At 59.2% G+C, this 16,636-nt stretch overlaps 2 protein-coding genes across 2 annotated transcripts in view; one reads left to right on the top strand and one right to left on the bottom strand.

The window, feature by feature from the left end:
• The window catches only part of TMEM161A (transmembrane protein 161A), an 11,708-nt gene extending 5,120 nt beyond the window's left edge, over positions 1-6,588 (top strand). The window contains exons 2-12 of the mRNA XM_019538434.1: positions 85-235; positions 497-577; positions 988-1,085; positions 1,386-1,542; positions 2,796-2,947; positions 3,454-3,514; positions 3,615-3,758; positions 4,213-4,326; positions 4,758-4,932; positions 5,177-5,273; positions 5,734-6,588. Of these exons, the coding sequence (XP_019393979.1) occupies positions 85-235; positions 497-577; positions 988-1,085; positions 1,386-1,542; positions 2,796-2,947; positions 3,454-3,514; positions 3,615-3,758; positions 4,213-4,326; positions 4,758-4,932; positions 5,177-5,273; positions 5,734-6,020 (1,517 nt within the window). The 3' untranslated portion in view covers positions 6,021-6,588. The remainder of the gene's footprint in view (positions 1-84; positions 236-496; positions 578-987; positions 1,086-1,385; positions 1,543-2,795; positions 2,948-3,453; positions 3,515-3,614; positions 3,759-4,212; positions 4,327-4,757; positions 4,933-5,176; positions 5,274-5,733) is intronic.
• A 1,583-nt stretch (positions 6,589-8,171) lies between these two features.
• Positions 8,172-16,636, bottom strand: part of SLC25A42 (solute carrier family 25 member 42) — a 21,762-nt gene continuing 13,297 nt past the window's right edge. The window contains exons 4-8 of the mRNA XM_019538330.1: positions 14,291-14,316; positions 13,294-13,460; positions 12,563-12,679; positions 12,279-12,430; positions 8,172-11,919 (exon numbers count right to left, since the gene is read on the bottom strand). Coding sequence (XP_019393875.1) covers positions 11,594-11,919; positions 12,279-12,430; positions 12,563-12,679; positions 13,294-13,460; positions 14,291-14,316 — 788 coding nt within the window. The 3' untranslated portion in view covers positions 8,172-11,593. The remainder of the gene's footprint in view (positions 11,920-12,278; positions 12,431-12,562; positions 12,680-13,293; positions 13,461-14,290; positions 14,317-16,636) is intronic.

The following is a 16,636-nucleotide window of genomic DNA, read 5'->3' on the forward strand; positions in this document are numbered from 1 at the left end:
GGGGGTGGCGCGCGCGGGGGTGGCACAGGGTGGGCGGTGCACGCGGGCAGCGGGCTGACAGGCGCCCCTCGCCGGGGTCGTTAGGCCGGCGCTGGGGGCACCGCGTCCTGAGCCGTTTCCCTGCTTGCCAGGCCGTGATGGGGGTGCAGCTGGTGGTGAGCCTGCTCACGGCGAGCGTCATGCAGAAGATGTCCCCGCACTGCTCCTTCGCCCGCTGGCTGCTCTGCAACGGCAGGTACCGCGGCCCTTGCGCCCGCTCCAGCTCTTGCCTCCTGCCCTCGAGCGAGCGCTGATCCCGCCCCGCCGTCCCCACGGCTCTGCCCGGGGCCCTGACACCTGCCCCACGGCCCCTGCTGTCCCCATCCCGGGGTCCAGGCAGCCCTGCCTGCGTACCGCAGCCCCTTCCCCAAGTGGCTGCTTGCTGGCGCGCAGACCCCGCCAAGCCCCTCGCCAGCCGTTTGTCGTGCCTGTAGCACCTGCCCGTGTGTCCCTCCAGCCTGCGCCGCTACAAGCACCCGTCGGAGGAGGAGCTGTGCACCCTGGCCGGGAAGCAGAAGCCCAAGGGCAAGCGCGAAAGGTGAGTGAATGCCCTGAGCCCCCGCCTGCCTGGGAGCCTGGGGGGTTTCTTGGCCTCTGGGGAGCAGCTCTCCTTCCCAGGCCTGGCTGTTCCTGTCTGCGTGCCTCCCGTGGGGGTGGGTGCCAGGGGTTGGGGCTCTGTGAACTGTTTCGCCGAGCATCCGTGCCCTGCTCTGTGTGTCTGGGGTTGGGGCTCAGATCTGGCTGGTGGGTGCCGGGGGCAGCTTGGGGCTCCACTGGAGAGGGAGCGACAGCTCGTGGCTGCTCCCCCCGAGCGGGGTTGTGTTGCCCTGTGCGCTCCTCGGCCCGGAGCGTCCCCAGTGGCCTGGCCTGTGCTGCGAGCTCCGGCCTTGCCTGGCGCTCGGTGGGCTCTGGCTCCACAGCTCGAGCCTGTCTCTCCCTCTCTCACAGGAGGGTGAACGGGGTCTCCGACGACAAGCCCCTGTCCGTGCCCCGGGACATCAACCTGCGCCTGGAGACCAGCCCCATCACTGCGGTGGATGCTCTTGGTAATTCTCCTGGACGAGCCTGCGGCCCTTAATTCCTGCGCTGTGTGGCAGGGCTGGGGCTAGGACCCGGGAGTCCTGGCTTGCTCCCCACCTTCCCTGCCCCGCTGCACCCAACCCCTTTGCAGAGCCAGCCCAGCACCCGGGAGTCCTGAATCCCAATCTGCCAAAGGAGTCCAATAAGGAGAGCCTGCTCCGCTGCCCTCCCGCTCCTCCCTTCCCACCCCCAGCCCCACAGCAGGGAGCCCCCTTCATGCCTGCAGGCGGGGGGTGACAGTCCTCGCTCTCTATGCCCTCCCCCAGTGCTGCGCTACTTCCTGGAGTACCAGTGGTTTGTGGATTTTGCCGTCTACTCCACGCTGGTCTACCTCTTCACCGAGGGCTACTACTGCTTCGTAGACCCCCAGAAGGAGGTCAACATCGGCATCCTGTGGTGTTTGCTCACCATCTTCTTCTCCGTGTATCCTTCCCCTCCTGCCTGGGCAGTGGAGCCCGGAGCAGCGCATGCCAGGCCCAGGAGGGAAGGGACACAAGGCCCAGTGGGTTCCTTTCCCTTCGGGGCTGTGATGCCCCAGCATGGCCATGGACACGTCACCTCTGCAGAAAGGGGGCCGTGCACGCACAAATCCACAGGTGCCAGCCAGGGGCTCAGGCCCTCCACGACAGAGGCCAGGGCAGGACTGAAGGGGAGGCAGGGGCGAGTCTCCCAGAGGCCGTGGTGGAGGGTGCGTGTCCCAGCCTGGCTGGTGCGGACCAGGCCGCTGGGGCCAGTGCAGCTGCCAGGAGAGAGAAGGAACATACAGCACTTTTCAATTAGAAGCTGGCTGAGGCTGAACAGCCTAATTTATGGACTTATAAACAGCTCCCTGACAAGTTATAAAGCTGCATAATGAGCGGCTTCCCCTGCGAGCCGGCTGCGCGGACCTAATGAAGTGGATGCTTTACGATGTGCTAATGCTGCGCAGGCTGTAATCTATGTGGGTGGAAGGGCACCTGGACACTTTTACAGGCGGCTGTAAAGCTGAGCCGAGCTGGCAGGCCGTTTGTCCCCATTGTAAGGACGTCCGCGCCCTCAGCAGCCTGTCTCCTGGCTCGCGTTGGGAGCTCTACGCCGGCGGCCAGGTGCCCGGGCCTCTCCTCACCACGTGGGGGGCTGGGCATGCTGCGCTGGGCGGGCTGGCAATAGGGGACCTCTGCCACGGCCCGAGTCGGGGGACTTCTCAGGGCAGAGGGGCCTGCCCGGGGGCGACAGGGACCAGAACTGGACTCAGGCCTGAGTGGCCATTCCCGTGGGCTCCCGCAGTCCCGGCTAGCAGCGATGCCCATGCACCTCTACCCGCTCTGGGCCTGTCCCGGGGGGACCAGTTCAACTCTGACCAGGCCCCGTGCTTGCAGGTCTGCATACCCTCTGTGCTAACCCAGCAGGTCCGGCACTCGCAGTCCTTCCCTGCCAGGCTCTGGGCCGTAGTGGAGGGCCTGGATGGTCTCCCTAACCCACGGCAGCTTTACAGCCCCGCAGCTGGGGCAAAGCAGCACGGACCTGCTCCCAAGGTGGATCTGAGGCTGGAGCTGTGCTGGTGCAGCGACTGGACCACCCTGCCCCATAGCTCGTCCTCTCCCAGGGGCAGGGTCTTCCTGGGCCGCTGTGCTGGGGGGTTGGGGCTCTGGGGCTGGGCTCAGAGGACCTAGTTTCCTTAACCCTGCTGTGCACAGCAAAGTGTTTTTCATGGTGATGCGCCATTACTTCCGGTCGGAGGAGGGGGGCGAGCGCTCCGTCTGCCTCACCTTCGCCTTCTTCTTCCTCCTCGTCGCCATGGTGGTGTTGGTCGTCCGCGAGGACTACCTGGAATTCGGCCTGGACTCGGGTCAGTGAACGGCAGGGGCAGGGCTGGGGCCTGCAGACGGGAGGGCAGGCGTGGGTGGCCCCCAGGGCAGCGAGTCCCTGGGCTGGCAGGCTGCTGTGGTGTGGGAGCTGTCTGCAGCCTGGCAGGGGCTGCATGTCCCAGACCTGCGGGAGCTCTGGGCACCTTCCTTTTGCGTCCGGCAGCAGGGGCTGGGGCCTGCAGAAACACATGAAGGACGGGGCAGAGCTCCCAGCTGCTGTGGAGACAGGGCATGGGCCTGGTGTGGTGCTGGCTGGTGCCCGAGGGGCTCATGTAGCTAAGTGGGACGTGACAGGTATTTTCTTTGCTGCTGGCTTTTATTGCCCCAAACGCACCGCTTTGCAGCCATAAAAGCCCAAGGGCAGATCATCAGGCATCTCCTGATGCCTCTGGGCCTGGAGCCTCCACGCCCAACCCAGGCAGCCCTGAGTTGCACCAATCTCGGTCACCCAGTGCCCCCAGCTCAGCAGCCCCTCTGCTCCCTGCAGGACTCACCAACGTCAGCGATAACCTGGAGGCTTTCCTAAAGCACCAAGGATGGGAGTGGACGTAAGTGTCTGGCCAAGCCCGTGGTGGGAGGGAGGGGGCGACGTTCTGGTCCCACCACAGAGAGGCAGCAGCTTGGACCCACATGCATTTCCCTCTGCAGCGTCCCTGTCACCAAGCTGACCTTCAAGCTGGGGCTGGTGGCACTGTGCTCCTTCCTGGGTGCTTGCCTGACATTCCCAGGGCTGCGGCTGGCTCAGACCCACCTGGACGCACTCAAGATGGCAGCAGACAGACCCCTGACTCAGTTGCGTGGCCCAGGGCTGGCTGGGCTGGGAGGAGGTGGGCAGGGGGCTGCTGCCCTGGTTTCTGCATGCAGCAGTGTGGTGGGGGGGGTGTCTTCCTCGCTACCCCCACCCCAGAGATGGCTGCCACATAGCAGCACTAGTCCATTGGCACAGGAGGGGCCGGGCCACCACAGAGCAGCGGGGAGATTTAACTGGGTCACTCAAACATGCAGCTGGAGGGGGTCAAGGTGGGGGCCTTCAGCTGGGGGCAGGGGGTAGGGCTGGGTGGCACTGACCTTATGGGCTTTGTCCCTGGAATGCCTCCTCCCTTCCCCAAAATGCCTGGGCATGGGCATGGGCATGGGTGGAGGATGGTGGCTTCTGCCTTCAGAGGGGAGAAAGTTTGGAGCTCACAGGGCAGAAGGGGGAAGCAGGGCTCTGATGGTCTGGTCCTCCCCTCCCCTCCCCCGGCAGGATCCTGCTGCATGCCAGCTTCCTGGCACCGCTGATCGTGATCATCCTGTGGGTCAAGCCCATCTCCCGGGACTTCCTGCTGCACGCGCCCATGGGGAAGCAGACCGTCCAGCTGTAAGTGCCTGCGCAGGCAGGTCTTTTCCAGCTGCATGTGCTCCAGCCCTTCATCATGGCTGTGCGCAGTGGCCTCGTCCTTGCCCCAGTGGTCCCAGGGCTCTGTGATTTCACCCTCTCGCTCCCCTGCAAAGTTGCACCACCAGCCAGTGGTCAAGAAAGCAGAACCCAGGAGTCCTGGTGTTCCCCCTGTGTGACAGCACCCGCAGTCCTGATCCCTGACCCTTGGCTCTCAGTAGCCTAGGCTCAGTCTCTGCTCTGCCAGCAGTAGTGTCCCTTCCTCTCTGGAAGCAATAATGGTGCCCACACGAGCCTGCCTGATGTGCCCCTCCCCATGCAGCCAGCCCTATCTCACCCATGCCCCTCAAGGGCTGGTCCTCCCCCCAAGAGTGGTTTCCAGCCTGCTGACAGTGTCCTGTCTTCCTGCCCAGCATGTCGGACACAGCCTACAACTCAGCACGGCTCTGGACCATTGTGTGCCTGTGCCTGCTGCGTCTGGCCGTGGCCCGGCACCATCTGCAAGCCTACCTCGGCCTGGCTGAGCGCTGGGTGGAGCAGATGAAGCGGGAGGCAGGGCGTATCTCTGTCCTAGAGATCCAGCGCAAGGTACGGGGCAGGGACAGGCGGGCGCGTGGCCTGGACAGGTGGGTCCCACGTGCTTGCCCATCTCCAGGCCCATCGGGAACCACCCAGCCGCCCTGTCTTCTGTTAGGGGAGCACCTCCCTGGGCACTGGATGCAGCATGCAGGGCGAGAAGTGGAGCTTGGCCCCTGCATCCCATCTGTGCTGTAGCTACTAGGCTGTGCCCTGTTGGCCCTGGCCTCTGCCCCAACGTGCTCTCTGCCCCCAGATTACGCGGATCTACTGCTACGTGACCGTGGTGAGCCTGCAGTACCTGGGCCCCATCATCCTCACGCTGCACTGCACTCTGCTCCTCAAGACTCTAGGTAGGTGGTGCCGGAGGGGCCTGGGCACTGCCCACTCAGGCTGGGGGTTTGGCCCGTGGACTGGAGGGGCTCCAGAACTGCAGGGTTCAGTGTGATGCCCACAGACTGAATTTGCAGCAGGCCCCAGGGCTGCATCAACATCCAGGACCTCTTTCTGCTGGTCTGTTGTGGATGCAGTGAGTTTGTCAAGGCTCGGCCTGCTGCCTAGTGGCTCCGACCCTGGAGGGAAGGAGCTGTGAGCTCCAGCTTGAGTCCAGGACATGCCCAGTGCTGGGGCCCTCCCTATGGGACCACTAGGCTGGGCAGGTGTAAAGGGGGCAGAGAAGGGACCGTGCTCCTGCCGGGACTGGCTGCAGCATGGGCAGCACAGGCTGGTGCCAGGGAGGGGTGCAAAGGGCATGGGCTGAGCCCGACCCTCCCCCCGGCTCATCAGTGACGATTCTGTCCCCTCTGCCTGCAGGAAACTACTCGTGGGGCCTGTACCCTGAGCCCCTGCCAGTCTCCCCTGCAGTGGACGCAGCACCGGTCCTGTCCCTCGTGCCCCCAGAGGAGGAGGAGGAGGAGGCCGGGGAGAATGTCCAGGCCACGGTAGAACAGATCACGGGTGCGCTGGGAGCCCTGGGCAGTGTCCTCACCCCACTCTTCTACCGCGGCCTCTTTGCCTTCCTCACCTGGTGGGTGGCTGCCTGTCAGGTTATCACCAGCCTCTTCGGGCTGTACTTCCACCAGTACCTGGCGGCCTCCTAACCCGGCTGCAGCAGGGCAGGTCGTTCGGGGGGCCTGGGGAGACAGCGGGCTGGTGCTGTCTCCCAGTACCTCTGGTCTGAGCTGCCTCTGCCCGCACCCATCTATCACCGTGGTGCCTGCTTAGCCTCAGGGCATCCGTCCTTCCGCCTTACACTCTTCTGCAAAGTCCCACCAGCTGCACGGCCTGGGGACTGAAAAGGCATCTTGCTTTCTGCCCCTGACATTCCCCTGCACCCTGCCCCATGCCCTGCAGCCATGCCATAGGCTCCCATCTGATCTGGGAGCACTTCATGCTGGCTTGCACCAGTGCAAACACTCATGCAAGGAGCAAGGGTGCAGGGTTGGGACTGCAAATTGCCTCAGGGATGCCTAACGCATGGACTGGGAGCTGCAGCCCTGCCTCCAGCAGCTTTTGGATGGCATTTTTTCTGTGTCAGCACTGCCCCCACAGGGGCCGGGGGCTCCTGCCTCTGCTCCCCCTGTGAGGCTACCCTCAGGAGTGTGTGTCTGGCCCCCAAGACAACTGCATATGGGGACCTGGGGGTTGAATAAATGTGTGACTCTGACACGCTGCTGGTTCGGGTCTTGCTTCTTCGTGGTCCCCTGCCCACCCTGATGCCGTCCTGTTCTCAGCCAGGCACGGGGCAGGGGGGCAGTGGTGTCCTCCCTGTGAGCAGAGCAGCATTGCTGGGCACTGGCAAAGCTGTTTCATGCCCTAGAGGCAACTGCACAAGTGCCATAGGGAAAAAGTGCAACCCCTTGGCCCAGCCTGCCAGCATGGGAGTCACTGCTGGCTGCAGTGGGGGGGAAGGAGGGCAGGGACAGTGGAGGTGTCCTTGAAGCAGGGGTAAGGATGGGGGGGTGACACTGTACCTCTCCCACAGCCAGGACCCTGTTCATTGGCTGAGCTGAACCCAAAGCCAAGGTACCCTTGAGCCACCCTGTGGCAAAGGGGGACTTCAGCCTAGCTGAAAGGTCTGGAGACCTGCACTGTATAGCCTGTTAGCCTAGGGGCAGGGCTCCCAGTCCTTTTCCCCAGATGGGATCTGAACTCCGAGCTCTCTGTCTGCAGCCCTGTGCACTCCCCTCCCTGCTGTGCAAGGGGAGGATAAGGCAGCTCAGGAGCAGGACAGCAGGCCGGCCAGCCTGGCCGAGGGCTCAGTGCCAAAGGCCCCATGGTGTGGGGAAGGGGCTGAGAAGTCTGCTCCTGCTGCTCAGGCCCAGGAGGCAAGGTCCTGGGCAATGAGGAGGCTGGGGACGAATCAAGCTCCTCTCTGCTCCTGCTTCATGCACTGACTTTGCGTATGGAGAAGCTTGTGCTTCTGTGCCCTGGAAAGTGAGCCAGCAGCAGCCTCTGGTGGCCACTGGTTTAACTTCACACGCAGCAAGAGGCAGCTGGGGCTGTAACCGCCTGCACCAGGTGAGGTGGTCACCCCGTGACCCCGCGCTGAGCTTGGCCCCACCACCCTGGCCCAGCTCCATCTATGCCCCGGTTTCACATCCTGATTGGGGGGGGGTACAGCTGGAGGAGCATAGGAGGACGGGCTGTCTGCCCCAAGGGCAGGTTCCCACACGCACGTAGCAGCAGCCCATGGCTGCTCTGGCCCAAGCAAAGGCTGTGCTGGTCCCTGTCCTGGGGCAGCTGCACTGGAAACCCCCTTTGCAAGGCTACTGGGCGAGTGATGCCCAGGGGGCGTGGGGCAGCTTGAGCCCCATAGGTTTCCCAGCATAAGCAGGGACCCACAACCATCCACTGCTCAGCTGCCTACCCTTCCTCCAGAGATGCAGTCCAGGGAACGCCCCAGAAGCCAGAAGTTTACGGCCTTACCACGTGTTTCACTGTTTTCTTGCAAGTAAAAGCTCCTATTGATAAGGAGCCTTCCAAACCCAGCCCTCAGCAGCTTCCCTTCCAGGGTGCTTGCTGTTGGCAGAAGCAGCTGCAGGGCAGCGTTTCCCACTGGGTTACAAGAGGATGAGGCTGAGTGAAACCCTCCCTTCACAAGAGCAGCCAGCAGCGCTCAGCTCCCTGCATTCATCCCTGGCCCAGGGGAAGCCCAGAGCCCTGGGAAGAGGCCTCTCGCCCCTGGTACCATAAGAGCAGGGCCCGATCTCCCTGCATCAGGCCAGGCCAGCAGAGGAGCACAGAGCAAGTGAGGCGGGTTTTGTTTTTTATTAAATATACATCCTCTCTTGGCACAAATCATAAAATAGATATAAACATTCTGTAACAAAGTGTCTTCACGGCATCAAAATAGAGCTCTGGCTCCCAGGAAGGCCGTCCGTCTGCCTGCACACACAGGCACCTACGCGTGGCGGGGACACATCTGAACCAAAGGCATTGGATAGGGTTTGTGCTCGATGCATAGACCACAGGCAGGGTGCAGGGAGGAGGAAGGGAGAACGGGATGCTGCGAAGACGGGACTGATTTTATTCACAACTTCCCTTCCCTGGTCCCAGCCGGGCCAGGCCATAACGTGCCGTCTTGGCCCCGAGCGGGATGGAAGGAACCACACCAGGCAGTTCCCTCTGCCAGTGCAATGTTGCTTCCCTGCCTTTGCCAGCTCTGCTCCCCAGTGCCAGAATTCACTCAAACCGCTGCTCCCAGGGAGATGCTGCACCTGTCTGGTGCCAGCCTGGCCGAGACAAGAGCTGCCCGAGTTAAATGACAGGCCTATACCACTCTGCACAGCCACGCAGCCCAACTGCACTTGTAAGAACGACCGCCACGGCACCAGCAGACATGCCTTCGCTGCACGCCTCGCCGCGCTTCCACCCCTTGCTCCCAGCTGCTACAGGGCCCCCTGCCCTCCAGTAAGCTCTCCATGCACCCAGACCTGCTGCCCACCTTGCCATTGCTGCAGGCCTGACCACCCTACCCTGTGGCCAGCTGCCTCACCCAAGCCCTGTGCTCCCAGAGAGCCCATGGAGAGGCCTCTGGGGTATATGCAAGAGCCAGGGGCTTGCCTCCAATGGATCAGCCCCTCCCTGTATTTCCTGCCTGGGTCTCTTTCATTTGACCCTCCAAACTCCTGGAAGATCACACACCTTCACCAGCCAGGGAGGGGATAGCTGCACAGAGCCGAGGGGTGTTGCGTGCAAGGCTCTGACAGGAAAGGATGCAGGCATTTAGGGGAGAAAGTGAGCGAATGGCACTTGATAAAAAGTTCAAGGATGTTTCAGTACATGCCCCCCCCCCCCCCTGTCCATTCCTTTACACACACATGCGCACACACACCTTTACACACACGCACACACACACACACGGTCTCTCCAAGAACACTTATGTAAGCAATGGAAGAACACCGACGTTGCCATGACTGACAGGAAACGGCCTGTTTCTCAGCTAACACGGGCCTGAAAGTCAGGGAAAATATTAGGCTGAAACTAGAGTTTAAGATAGAATCAGCTGCAGCTGGGAAGGAGGCTCCCTGGGGCCAGGCACCAACAGACCTGGACTCACCTTCAGGCTCACCCTGGGGCACGGAGGTTTGGTGTGGAGGTCTCAGTTGCCCCACACATCCCCAGGTTCCCCAGCCAAAGGCCATGTCCCACCAGGCTCCTCTGCTCAAGGGCCCTTTCAGAATGGCACTACCTGGGGTGGAGGGGCAACCACACAGCCACCTCCTGCGCCCACTCGGTGCTGCTTCGCTCCCAGGAGCAGCGGCTATAGCACAGCAGGCCCCAAGAGGAGCCCAGAGGGATCGGATGAACTTGACAGCTGCCTAGCTATGCCAAGACAGCTCTGCAGAGCCCCAGCTGCTCCTCTGCATCTCTTGTCACCGTACAGTGCTGCCCCTGAGGGTCCCAATTGACTAGGAACAAGAGCAGTGTCTCTGCAGGAACAGGGAATGGCTCAAGTCCCTGCAGAGGGACAAGTGGAGCTTCGCCTGCATGGAGGCATCAGCAAAAGCCTGGCCTCTGTCTCCTGCCACAGACCTGTGGCCTGTGCAGCCACATGACAGCACAAATGCCTGGTGACAGCAATTTACTTCTAAGACAAGGCAGTGAGTGGGACAGGGATCACCCTGGCTGACGCTCACAGGCAGACCCCACTGAGGCCTCACCTCACCTGTGCGCTGCTGTGGAGGTAACACTGAGGGCAACAGGCAAGTTAGCAACTTGGCCTACCGCACCACAGGGGATCAAGCAGGCACCTGTCGCGTGTACTCATGCTGGAAAACATTTGGCACTGGAAGTAGAGCCTGCTCCAGGAGCAAGCACAGAGACCTAAGCCAGCCAGAGCAACGCAAGGACAACAGAATATCATGCCTGGGGGCGGCAGGGATCCTGCTGGAGTCTGCCTGCCTCCAGCTTCATCCCCTCCACCTTCCCCCCCCACAAGCAGCACCCTTGCCAGACTGAGAGACCTCCCCCTGGGCCTCAGCTGCCTGGAGGACAGAGGTGGGTATAAGAGTGTGCAGCAGCCCCTCAAAGCACCACTTCACAGAGCCCTCCTCCCAGTCACATTCAGACATGATTTGGGATCCATTTCACACTCCCAGCTCAGCCCGGCACAGGGCCACAGCAGCCCGCGCAGGACTTCCCAGGGCCGAGCTGGCCACACAGAACTCCAGGGGAAAACTGCCAGAGCCCAAGTGAACCCGCTGGGCTGCCCAAGCTCAGGCAGTGCCCAGCCACACAGCAGGGTGGCTCTGCAGCAGGAGGTAAATGTTAGGTCAATCCCATTCACGCAGCCACCACAGAGGACAGCGACAGGTCTGCACCATGCATGTGCATGCACACCCCTACAAGATGTTTGTTCTTGCAGTGCTGATAAAGCAGGCCTGATAATACTGTGTGTGGGGGCAGCAGGGGGTGCTTTGAGCAGGCAGCACCCCCTCTTACCTCTCTCAAGTCCTAATATTGGGATCTGCTCAAACCCTTGGGAAACGCTGCCTTTAGGGACAAAGGAGAAGGCTTATAGAGATGGCCTGCTTTTGCCCCCAGTTCACATTCTGATTTGATCCCAGCCTCAGCTGAGGACAGGCACAGGAGCTCCAAGTTGGTGTTCTTAGCTCTTTCCATGCCAGCCGCAGCCTCTGCTGGCTCTAGACGGGCTCAGATGTGGGGTGTTAGACAGGCAACAATGAGACCACAACAGAAATAGAAAGGAATAGGGGTGGTGGGTGTACACAGGGCCTTTTGGTGCAGGAGGCATTCAGCACAGCCCCATCTGTTTCAGAGGAGATCCAACTGCTCCAGTCAGCCCAGCCAGGCACTCACCTCAGACCCACAGCATGGTGCGGCCAAGGCCTGCCTGCCAGGCAGAGATTGCTGGCAGGATCCAGGGAGGGGCACCTCCTCTTCTACAAGCCAGGAGCCCACCTTCAGCTTGGTGTGTGTGATGGGCTCTGCTCCTGGCATCGAAATGTTAAACACAAGGAGGTGGCAGCCTACCCAGACCAGGAGGGGCAGGGGTGTTCACCTGGGGAAGGGTTAATTCCAGATAACTCAGAGGCTCATTACAACAAGAAAATCACCATGTCAAACCTCAGCAGTGGTGGGACATGATGGTGTTTCCTGCCTCTCCACAGGCACTGCAGCCCCCCTCTCCCAATGCTCGGGACAGAAACTACCTCTGGACGTCCATGCGGTGCTGCAGCTTCCGGAGTAGGATCTGTGTCAGGTCAAAGGTCATGAAACTGATTCCCACGGCGATGGGACCTTTGACCCAGTTCATGCTCAACCCTTTGTACAGGCCTCGGACCAGTCCCTCCTCACGGATGATCTCCTGCATGGTGAGGAGGATGGAGCTGTACGTGTGCCCTGTGACCCCGGCTGTCTGCATGCGCCGACGCACCACGTCCAGGGGGTAGGAGGCTGACTGGCCAATCAGGCCCGCACAGGCCCCAAACAGGAGCCGCTCCACGGGGTATGGCTGCAAGCGCCCGCTGTGATCTGAGAATGGAGGGGAGAGGCAGAGGGTGTAAGCAGCTGTAAGCCCAGCCAGGACTCTGTGACCCAATTCCAAACCTCTGGCTTACAGAATATAGGGCTGGCAGGGCCCTCAGGGGATCACATCTAGTTCAGCCCCCTGTCCCAGGCAGGATCATCCTTGTCTGAAGCACCCCTGAACAGATGTTTGTCTCCCCTGCTCTTAAACCTCCATTAAAAATCCAGGCACAATGCCTGAGGCCGCAAACACACTCTTTAGTCTGCCTCGGGGAAAGCAGGGGTATGAGGCACTGCCAGCATCCTGCCACTGCAAGGATAGGAGACAGTTGTGCCAATTCAAAGGGCACTGCTGCAGCCTTTACCTGCATGAAGTTTCTTCAGTGACTCATAGGTGAAGAAGCTGAGGCCAGCATATGGGATCACACCAATGATGGTGGGTGTGAAACCCCTGTACAAGGTCTTCAACCCTTCCTCCTGAGAGATGCGGATGAAGACGTGAATGATGTTGCTGTACCTGCCCCAAGACAGAAGCAGAGGGTTAGCGTCTGCACAAAGCCCCGGGGTGACTCTGCACCAGCTCCATCAGATGATACTCAGACCTCACCAGCTCTCACAGGCGAGCCACATGTCCTTGTGAGGCACTTACATCTCCTTTGGTGTGACTGCCATCCGTGCCCGGACCATGTCCAGAGGGTAAGTCAGCATGGTTGCTGTCATGCCTGCCAGTGATCCGGCGATGAATCTCGGGAAGGGGGGTAGCGCTCTGCAATGAGGGGAGAGGAGAATGAACAGTTCATGTGTGCATAGTCACACCTGCTTTTAATTTAGGCTCCCTCCACTGCGACACCAAATCCTCCTGGAGCTGGTACTAGGGACAGTCTGCAGGCTGCTGCAATGGCAGGGTCAGAGGCGCAGGGAACCCTGCATTAGGGACAGATGCCACCTGCCCATGCAGGCAGAGGCAAGTGAGAGGCCAGGACCTGGGCTGGGGCACAGGGGCTGGGTGGCAGCTCTTCAGGCACCCCAGCCTGTTGCTTCTCTCGCAGCAAAATGATGCTTGGTTTTGCCCCACATCCTTCTGGCACCCAGGAACCTCCTAGCCCCACAGGCCTCGCACTCACCCTCTGGAAACAGCCAGCCAGGGGGAGTCTATCCAGGGCCCTAAAGCCAGGATGGGGGCAGCAGGGACACGCCTTTGTGCTCTGCGCAGCCCTGCCCTCCGTCTCAGTGTGTTACTGGGCTCTCCTGGCAGCAGTGCTCTCTGCTGAGCCATGTGGGGCATCCTCACTCCCCCAGGCCTCAAGCTCTCCCCACCTGGCACTGCCAAACCCAGTCCTCTGGCACTGCTGTGCCAGGATCAGCCCTACAGGGCCTTACTTTCCATGGAAACCATAGTAGCTGCCCAGGAGATGCTTGTACTCTTCGTGTGCACAGAACTGGATGGCAGCGTATGGGATGACCCGGACCATAGTGGCTGAGTTCCCGCGCCACAGGCTCCAGATGCCTTCATGGAGGTAGCTGCGGTAGATGAACCTGTAGGCTTCCTGCACACAATGGAAAGTGAGAGGGGTTTGCATGACCATAACATTTCACCTGGGAAGGAGCTAGAGCATCTTCTACAGGGAATAGCAAGTCCCAGCAAAACTATGCCCCTAGGCCCAACCCCAGAGCGATGTGGGAAGATGTTAGCCATTTCCCCTTGCTCCCCCAGTTGTGCTCAGAGTCACATGACAGCATCAGTTTAGGACACAAAAGCCAGCTGCACTTTTCCTACAATACATGCTGAAAAGGAAAAGAAAAGCTGGAGATAGCAGGTCTTTTGACTCAGCCCCTCAAGACAAGGCTGCCCTGAGATCTGTGCAGCTCACAGCCCTCAGTCAATATTCTTGGGGCAAACTGGGGTCAAAAAGCAAACTTTGGTTGATGGACATTAGCAAGCTGCACTGGGCACACACAGCACTTTGCAAGCCTGTTGGAAAGCACCTGCCCAAAGTCACACTTGCAGTCTCTGAACCAATCCCAGTCAGCTGGGGGAGGAAGGACAGGCATCGGGGACTGGGCCTACCCGACAGAGCCCAAGGAACTCCCACCATGTTATTTAGGTGCCTCTGCAAGACAGAGGCACGAGTTGAGGACTGGGACCCCTATGAACAGTGAGATGGGCACAGGCATGCCCAGATAGCTTCTGTCCTAAGGAGTATTATAAATAACCTTCATAATATCTTTACAAGGCTTTTCCTCAGTGCTCTTTCCCTTTAAACACTGCTAATAAAACTCAGGCAGGACAGTTAAATACAACAGAGAGCCCTTTTATTACTATTGCTGCCGTTAATCAAACATTTCCGGTCACCAGGAGACACACACAGAGCCTCACCTTGGCAGAAAATCTTTTTGAAGACACTAGGAAAAAAAAAAAAAAGAAGGTAGTGGTGAGGGCTGGGACTTGCTGCACACAGCAGTGGCAAAGATCAGATAAGCATTCTGCTCAGCAAACAGAAAAAACCAGCCCCACCGGCAACTGAGATTGTTTCTATGGGCCTTTCCCCCAGTTCCAAGTCTCCAGGCCATCTCCCAGCAGGCAGAGGTCCGTCCTCTGCCAGCACTGGCAGGTTACTTTGGGGAGGTGAATAGACCTGGGGTGCATAAGCCAGTTCTGCGTGTTAAGAGTGATGCATATTTAACAGACACCTGCACACAAGTTACAGAGTTAAGCTCACATTTTGTAAAGGGTGAAGGCTCCCTTGGACTCCCCACGACAGGGAGGCTTTCCCCACACACAGCTCACTACCCAGATCAGGGCACTGGTTTTCCAGTGTCCTTTCAAAGCTTGGACAGCTCCCCTCTGGCTACGGGACATGCACAGCAAGCGGAAGGGAGATTTCTCTGGTATTTAATTCCCCCAGCAGAACACCCCTGCTAATGACGCATGGTTTTGACCCAGCCTCCTCTTCAGCTGCTTTCAAATTCCTTGTGGTTTGTAACTCTCTTGTCTACACAACAGTACTGTGCAATCCTATTTTTTCTGCTGCTCCCTCAAGCCCCTCCAGCAGTTGGGAGCTGCGTTCAACATGCTGCTGCCCTGCCCACTGAGGCCCACCCAGCTACTCACTCTGAGATAACTTTTATAGGCCACATAGCCCACAGTCACTTCCCCTTCCTTGAGAGCAAGCCACTCCCAGGACAAAACCTTCCCAGCAGTGAGAGACAGGGAACTCCCTGGAATATTGAAGTTAGAAGTGGCTGCTTGTAATCAGACAAGTGACCTCCCGGGTCAGTTCAGCAGGTCAAACAAGCTAGCCGTGTACCCCATCTGTCTACCAGACGTGGCTCAGGGCACTTCTGCAGCGATGTGCAGACTGCTGCTGCCTTCCTCTGCTCACCAGGATCCATTACAACCCATGTGCCCTCGGCTGCGGCTCAACATCTTCCATGAGCTGCAATGCTTAACATGAGCAGGTGCAATACCATGCACAGCTCTGCAGATGCATCTCAGCCCTGACCTCAGCTCCCTGCAACTGTGCTAGCTCTTAGCTCCCCCTCCCCCAGCTCCAGCCTGCACCACTGTCCCCTGCTGCACCAGATGTGGGCCTCCGCTAAGCAGAGAATGATTGAGCCCAATCACCTCGAACAGGATTGCTGCCAAGGATCAGACTTGATTCAAGCTCACTTCATCCACAGTGCCAGGTCAGCTTAAATCTGCTGCTTCCGTAGAAGTCGAAGGCATTAGTCTGTCACACCCACCCCCTCTTGCAGGGTACAGTACTTCCTAGTGGTTCCTGCTGTTGCATAGGGATTTATTGGATTATACCCACAATCTGGCAGATGATGAGCCCTGGACCAAGTCCTAATTCCCACTGAGGGCAGGAGAATTTGCTATTCAAAACAGCTGATGGTGTTGTCAGGTGGTCACTTTTAGAGTACAGGGTCCAAAAGGACCATGCCAAGCGAAGCCAGACATTTTTCCCCCTGCTCCATTGCCTCTGGAAGCACTCAGTGTGACCAATTTAAACAGCAAACAGAGCTGGCTCAACCTAGATGTTACTAATCTGTAACAAGACAGAATGATGTACAGCAAGATGTACAACCCTGCCACCCATTCTGCAGCAGGACAGCTCAGAAGTTGATTTTCCCAGTGTCCCCTGTTCCTACTTCCTCGCAGACATTTTGGGGCATTTCTCAGGGCACAGAAATGCAAGCAGTCCATATGGCATCATGCACCCCTTTGGTTTGCTTTGCAACAGTCTCTAGCACAGTTGCTACATACTTTAAAAACCTTCCCCCAAAGACAGACGGTGTGGACATTGGAGTCAGAAGCAGACTGGCCAAGTTCGCTGATGACACCAAACTTTGGGGCAAATCATCCACACCAGAAGACAGGCAGGTGATCCAGGCTGCCCTGGACAGGCTCAGCAAATGGTTGGACGAGAACCTGGTGGTGTTTAACACCGAAAAATGCAAGGTTCTCCATCTTGGGAAGAAAAACTTGGAGCATCCTTATAGGCTCGGCAGCTCTGGCTAGCACTACGGAAGAAAGAGACTTGGGGGTCACCACTGACCACAAGATGAACACAAGCCTGCAATGCGATGCTGCAGCTAGTAAGGCGACTAAAACACCGGCTTGCATCCATAGATGCTTCTCAAGTAAATCCCAGAATGTCATTCTTCCGTTGTACTCGGCCTTGGTGAGGCCGCAGCTGGAGTACTGTGTCCAGTTTTGGGC

The sequence above is a fragment of the Crocodylus porosus genome, unplaced genomic scaffold (genome assembly GCF_001723895.1).
Source record: "Crocodylus porosus isolate Cpor-Errol unplaced genomic scaffold, CroPor_comp1, whole genome shotgun sequence".
In the NCBI taxonomy this organism is placed as follows: domain Eukaryota; kingdom Metazoa; phylum Chordata; order Crocodylia; family Crocodylidae; genus Crocodylus; species Crocodylus porosus.